Source organism: Leptonychotes weddellii, unplaced genomic scaffold (assembly GCF_054177405.1).
Source record: "Leptonychotes weddellii isolate Sample4059 unplaced genomic scaffold, ASM5417740v2 HiC_scaffold_11721, whole genome shotgun sequence".
Classification (NCBI taxonomy): domain Eukaryota; kingdom Metazoa; phylum Chordata; class Mammalia; order Carnivora; family Phocidae; genus Leptonychotes; species Leptonychotes weddellii.
Genome location: NW_027695260.1, coordinates 1 through 6,505, shown reverse-complemented (window position 1 = coordinate 6,505; position 6,505 = coordinate 1). Strand labels below are relative to the sequence as shown.

The following is a 6,505-nucleotide window of genomic DNA, read 5'->3' as shown; positions in this document are numbered from 1 at the left end:
CCCCGACCCGCGAACCCCACCTCCCTGCATCTTCCGCCGTGACCTCCGGAGCCCTGCCTGCCCCTTCTCCACGGCCTCCTCTCTGCCTGCACCCGTCTCGACCCTTCCTGACTTGCCTTATTTATTTGTTGGACGCGTCTCTGAATGTATCCGCCTCGGTCCCCCCTCCGCCGCGCGCCCCTCGTGTCGCAGGGCCGACCGCGCCCCCACCCGACTCCGCATGTTGGCGTGTGCCCCCTCCCTCTGCGGCCCGCCTCCCCTGTCGCCCGCCGGCGGCCCGCGGTGCCCGGGCCGGAGGGGCTGTGCGGGGGCGCGCGCCGCGGAGCCCGCCCCGTCCCCCCCCGTCCCCCGAGGGGAGGGGGCCTGTACATACTGTAACATACAGAGTATAGTGAAGAATCTATTTAAGGCGCCGCGGGGAGGGCTGCACGGCGCGGCAGGGGCCCCCGGCCGGCTCCACGAGCACTTTCTACTTGTGCATGGGCTTGGTTTCTACGAGTTGCCATTAAACATCGCTGCACCAGCCAGCCTCCGGCCTCTGTCTGCGCGGCGCTGGCGGGCGGGCGGGGCCTCGGCCTGCGGGGGGCGGCGGGCGGGGCGGGCGCGGAGCTTTCCGCCTCCGACGTGTTTCCGGCCTTAAAGGCATTTCGCCCTTCCCTTTAAGACGCACCGCCCTTTCTCAGTCACTCCCAAGATGGCGGACCTACTGGGCTCCATCCTGAGCTCCATGGAGAAGCCACCCAGCCTCGGGGACCAGGAGTCTCGGCGCAAGGCCCGAGGTGAGGACCCCAAATCCACAACCGCCTTTCTTCGCCCGGTTCTCAGGACCGCACTCTTCCCCCTTCGGACGATGCCGCCTCCTCAACCTTGAAAGACCCCCTCACAGGCCCCTACGGAGACCCCCAGAGTCCGTAAAAGGGCTGCAGGCCCGCCCGCTGTTCTTAGCGGCCGGTGATTGGCTGCCTGGAGCCGAGCTCCAGCCTCCCGCCTTTTGCCTACTGGCCTTCCTCAGTCCTTGTTTCCAATTCGCCGGCGGGCCCGCCCGTCCGCCGCTGTCGTGCTCTGATTGGCTGGCTGCCTCCAGCCCCTTGGCGTTCTTCGCCCCCCTCCCCCGCGCCCGGGCCCGCCTGCCGGTCCGAAGGGGGCGTGTCCAGCTCGCGAGCCCTCCCCCGCGCGCCCTATCCGCATTTCGATTGGCTCCGGGGCACGCCCGTCCGCAAGCCCTTCGCCCCCATTGGCCCCCTCCATTTCCGGTTCTGCCTACGACGTCTGGTCCGACCTTCCTCGGGCCCACCCCACCCTCGGCGCCTCGGATTGGTGGCCGGGCCCGCTCTGTGCCCTGCGCCCCCCTACCTGCTTTCCCCGGTCCCTTCCGCGTCCCCGCCGCCCTTCCCTCGTGGGCAGCCGCCCAGTCCCGGCCGCACTGCCGATTGGAGGCACGGGGGCGCCCCGGCCGTCCGATTGGCGCCCTCCCCGGCGGGCGGGCTCAGGTCCCTGCGCGGGGTCGGGGCGGGCCGGGGCGGCGGGCTGGGGGCCGCGCCCACCGTCCGGGAGCCCGCAGTCTGGGCCGCGCACGGAAGGGTCACACCCAAGTTTGACAGCCCCCTGGATGCGCCCCCGAAAGGCATTGTCCGGGGTCCAGACCCGCCCTGCAGGGGGCTGACGGCTGGCGGGGGGCCCTTCAGCGAGACGGGAGCCCCTGCCCCTGTGGGCAGACGTGTGTTCGAGACTTCCCGGGAGGGAGGCGACACGTGGGAACGGTAGCGGCCGTGGCTGGACCAGGAAGCTGAGGTTCAGGGTTCAGTCACTTGCCTGAGGTCACAGGGTTACTGAGTGGCAGGGCTTTAAACCGGCCTGTGATCGGTAAACCTGCGCTCTTTTTTTTTTTTCCTTCTGTGTGGCCTACGTTCTTAACCTTAACCTCGTGCCACCTCCTCAGATGCGGAGGGGAGATTCACAGACCAGTTAGAGAACATCAGTGGTCAAGATAAGACACACTGGTGGTAAAGCCCCTGAGATCAGACAGAGGAGAGCCCCCAAGCTGTCCGCCGGGGTCCGCGGGGAGTAACTGGAGAGGAGGTGGACAGGCTCCCTTGCCTGCTAGCAGCTCCCAGTCTGCAGGGAGACAAATAAGGAGTTACACTCTGTCGGTTCTCAGCGCACGCTAGAGTGAGTCTGGGAACCCCAAGTGCTTGGGCCCTAGGGGAGGCAGTGAGCAACTCTGACTCTCGGTGGGTCTAGGTTTGCAGGAGGAGGAACCCTAGGTGGTGCAAAGTGGTTAGGGAAATGGGAAGAGGTCCAGTGCAGCTGGAGGACCCCAATCAGTGCAAGTGGGCCGGAAGGACAGGGGGATTCGAAGTGGCCTGACAGAGGGGAGGGGGCGCCAAGACCTGAGCTGGGGGAGCACCCTCACAGCTCGCCTTGGGCACCTGCAGTCCCCAAGGAGCAGGGTGTCGGATCAGTCACTTCAGCGCCCTCCTGTCTGTGGGAACGAGAAGTGGGGGTGTTACAGAATATAGGAAGTTAAGTAATTTCCCCTTTCCTGTGTAGACAGTGTGACAGTAAGCTCTTGGAGGCCAAGGCTGAATCTGCTCTCAGCTCCCCAGCGGTCCCAGGTCTCTGCATTGTGGGCATGGAATACGTGCTTGTGAATCACGGGGCCAAGCATGGTTCTCCTCCTCACCACTCCCACTAAAGTGGGAGCTCTTGAAGGGAATGCTCTGTCTCAGGGTCTGGGCCACAGGGCCTAGCACAGTGCCAGGCACACAATGAGTATGCGCCGATGCTTGGAGAACAGGCACTGATCTGCTCTCCCAGGGCACGCCAGACCTCGTGAGAAGCCTGACAGACTCTCCCCACCCCTGCTTCCAGCCCCAGCCTCATGCTGCCATTTCTCACCCCCAGAGCAGGCTGCCCGCCTGAAGAAACTGCAGGAGCAAGAGAAACAACAGAAAGTGGAATTTCGTAAAAGGGTGAGCCCAATGGAGATGGCAAAAGCAGCCTCAGGAAGGACTTCCAAGAAGTTAGAGTTGGAAGGTTGAGGACTCAGGTTTTCCCAAATGTCTCCCGTGAGAAGCCTGGAGGCCAGTGGCATGGAGGCTGGGGAAGGTGTGGGGGGCAAGGCCCGCTGGCCCGGCTGGGGAGAGGGGTTCTGGGGTGGAGCAGTCACCTCATGTCTTCCTCTTCTGTCTCCCAAGATGGAGAAAGAGGTGTCAGATTTCATCCAAGACAGTGGGCAGATCAAGAAAAAGTTTCAGCCGATGAACAAGATAGAGAGGAGCATCCTGTGAGTGTCTCTGGGCTAGGGGAGATGTGAAAGGGCCAGCAGGGGACTCCTAAGAAGGGGGTGCTGGGCCCCTGGCGGCCCTACATACTCTCCCCTCCGGCGTCCCTACCCAGACACGATGTGGTGGAAGTGGCCGGCCTGACGTCCTTCTCCTTCGGGGAAGATGATGAGTGTCGCTACGTCATGATCTTCAAAAAGGTGAAAGGCCCAAGCCCCCCGCCCTCCTCTCTCCTTTTCAGCCTGCGCCCCCCCGGGGGAGAGGCCTGCGTGAAGCCCGTGTGTGGAGCCTCGACCCCATGGTTCCTTTGTCCCCAGGAGTTTGCACCCTCTGATGAAGAGCTGGACTCCTACCGTCGCGGGGAGGAGTGGGACCCCCAGAAGGCTGAGGAGAAACGGAAGCTGAAGGTGAGCTCCGCCTGGCAGCCCACCCCCGGGAGGGGTGGGGACAGGCCCCCGAGCGCTGGTGCCTGGCCTCTGCACCCCTAGGAGCTGGCCCAGCGGCAGGAGGAGGCGGCGGCCCAGCAGGGCCCCGTGGTGGTGAGCCCCGCTAGCGACTACAAGGACAAGTACAGCCACCTCATCGGCAAGGGCGCAGCCAAGGACGCGGCCCACATGCTGCAGGCCAACAAGACCTACGGCTGCGGTGAGGCCCCGTGGGGGGCGGGGGCGGGGGGCGGGGATGCAGGGCTCCCAGGCCCTGCCCACACTCCTCTCCCACCCCCACCCCCCAGTGCCCGTGGCCAACAAGAGGGACACTCGCTCCATCGAAGAGGCCATGAACGAGATCCGGGCCAAGAAGCGCCTGCGGCAGAACGGGGAAGAGTTGCCGCCTACCTCCTAGGCACCGCGGCTCCCCGGGGCAGGGCAGGGGGCGGGGCAGGGGGCGGGGCAGGGGGCGGGGGGACAGGCTGCTGCTACTAGACCCATCCTGGAGCCCCACCTCCGCAGCACCTCCCGCCGGCCTCACTCGGGCTGGGGGCCGGTGGTCTCCGCGTCACTGTCGGAGCCTGGCTGTGTGCGTGCGTGTGTGCGTGTGTGCGAATGCGCAGGTGGGTATTTAACGTGTATCATTCTCCTTTCTCCTTGGAATTTCCTTCCCCGTGGGCTGGGATGACTTTACATTCAATAAACACTGTTGACCCAACATCCCGGTTTGTTTGGACAGAGAAAGGTGGGTCCCGGGGAGGAAGAGAATTTTAGGTCGAACAGTCTACGATGGTTGTGCTGGCCAAGGATGGCCAAATACTGGCACTTTCCTGGGGTCTATTGGGAGATAGCATTCAAAGAGCACACTCGCTAGAGACAAACGGCCCGGCTTTGGCTCCTGGCTCCGCCGGTAAGGGAGACTTTCTCTGCCTTGGTTTCCCCACACATAAAATGGGGAGAAAACGGTCACTCTCTGATGGCGCCGGTTCACAGAGAGCACAGGTCGGTATGTCAAGTGTCTGCAAGGGTTCCGGATCCTGAAAGCTTCATGAGCGTGGGGCGCTCAGACCCCTGCCCCCACCCCCCGGCTCCCCCTCAGCCTCCTTCCAAAGTGTGAAGCCGTCCCTCCCCTTCCCTCCGTGTCCCAGCAGGTCACCCGAGTGTTCCTCCCTTCCTGCCCCCACCTCTCTCTGTCTTGCCCGGAGACTGGCATCCCCTCCGTCCCACCAAGGAGCACACCACCGTCTTGCTTGCCACCAGTGTTTATTCCCCCAGGGAAGGGCCTGAAGGCCTAGATGGGTCCTGTGAGGTCTTGGGGCCTGCAGCTTCTCACTTGGCCTTCGGGTTACGGAACTTGTGTCCCGCAAAGACAGCCTTGTCCCCGAGAGCCTCCTCGATCCTAGAAGGCAGGCACAATCAGAGCTGCGCTCTTCAACCCAACAGCGCCGGGCTCCCCTCATCCGGGCCCACCGCAGCCCCTGTACCTCATGAGCTGGTTGTACTTGGCCAGACGCTCTGAGCGGCAGGGAGCACCAGTCTTGATCTGGGGAGGAAAGGGGAGTTCCCATGGTTGCATGAGGCTGGAGGTGGGAGCGGCCTGTGGTGGCAGGAATCCAGGGACCCCAAGGAGGCCCGTGGGTACCTGTCCCGTGCAGAGCCCCACGACGAGGTCGGCGATGAACGTGTCCTCAGTCTCCCCGGAGCGGTGGCTCACCATCACCCCCCAGCCGTTAGACTGAGCCAGTTTGCAGCTGGGCAGAGAGGACACTCAGTAAGGTGGGCCGGGGCCTCCGAGGGAAAGCCAAGGGCTGGGTGCGGCTTTTCCCTTCGGTTTGGGGGAGTGGGCTCTTTGCGGGGAGAGAACTAAGTTCTTTGGGAAGCAGGAGAGAAGGGGAGAGTTGATTTTGAATGTGGGCTCCTGAGATGCCGGTGGGAAGGAAGGGCAGAACCAGGGAGAGAGGAACCGCGTGGGCTGGGCATGGGGCACGGCAGGGTCACCGGGGCAAAGCCCTGGGGTCAGGAGGGTGGGGACGGGGCAGGAGCCGGGGCAAGTCAGACGCGGCAGGCCGGGCAGAGCTGGGGCGGAGGGAGGCTGCGGCCGCCCCGGGGCCAGCAGGCACTCACGCCTGGATGGACTCGGTCACTGAGCCAATCTGGTTGACCTTCAGCAGCAGGCAGTTGCAGGCTTTCTTCTCAACGGCCTGGGCAATCCTCTTGGGGTTGGTGACCGTGAGGTCGTCCCCCACGATCTGGATGTTCACCCCCGAGAGGAATGAGGTCCAGGTGGCCCAGTCATCCTGGTCAAAGGGGTCCTCGATGGAAACCACTGGAGGGGGTGAGGCAGGAGCCCGGGTAAAGGTCAGAGGGGCCTCACGGGGCAACAGGCCGGAAGAGTCGGGGTGGGGATTTCCGCGGGGCTGAGGACCGCGAGGGCCGCGGCGGTGGCAGTCACCGTGTTGGGCGGCCGCCGCCGGGGTCTCGGGCAGGAGCGACGGACCAGCTGGGGGTCTCACCAGGGTAGTTCTTGATGAAGTTCTTGTACAGCTCCCCCAGCTTCTCCCCAGTGATGTGCCGCGAGGGGTCGTCAGGGGACTTGAAGTCGAGGTCGTACTTCCCGTTGCGATAGAACTCGGACGCTGCCACGTCCATGCCGATGACCACCTTGTCGGGGTAGCCGGCCGCCTGGATGGCGGTCTTCAGCAGCTCCAGGGCTGGGGGAGGGGCGACAGGGCACCTGAGGCTCCAGGGCCCGCGGTCTCTGCAGCCCGCCCTCCACGGGGACGCGGGGGGCCC

The 6,505-nt window shown here is 64.6% G+C and overlaps 2 protein-coding genes across 2 annotated transcripts; one reads left to right on the top strand and one right to left on the bottom strand.

Annotated features, from left to right (window-relative positions):
* The first annotated feature begins 621 nt into the window (after positions 1-621).
* Positions 622-4,430, top strand: SPAG7 (sperm associated antigen 7). Its single transcript, XM_006743139.3, has 7 exons — positions 622-779; positions 2,905-2,972; positions 3,198-3,286; positions 3,400-3,484; positions 3,602-3,691; positions 3,773-3,929; positions 4,018-4,430. The coding sequence occupies exons 1-7, from the start codon at positions 695-697 to the stop codon at positions 4,125-4,127; spliced, it is 684 nt and encodes a 227-aa protein (XP_006743202.1). The 5' UTR covers positions 622-694; the 3' UTR covers positions 4,128-4,430.
* A 528-nt stretch (positions 4,431-4,958) lies between these two features.
* LOC102728043 (beta-enolase) lies at positions 4,959-6,475 on the bottom strand. The gene is made up of 5 exons (XM_081809642.1): positions 6,226-6,475; positions 5,837-6,038; positions 5,355-5,463; positions 5,197-5,255; positions 4,959-5,111 (listed from the first exon to the last, which is right to left on the bottom strand). The coding sequence occupies exons 1-5, from the start codon at positions 6,359-6,361 to the stop codon at positions 5,042-5,044; spliced, it is 576 nt and encodes a 191-aa protein (XP_081665768.1). The 5' UTR covers positions 6,362-6,475; the 3' UTR covers positions 4,959-5,041.
* Positions 6,476-6,505: the final 30 nt, after the last annotated feature.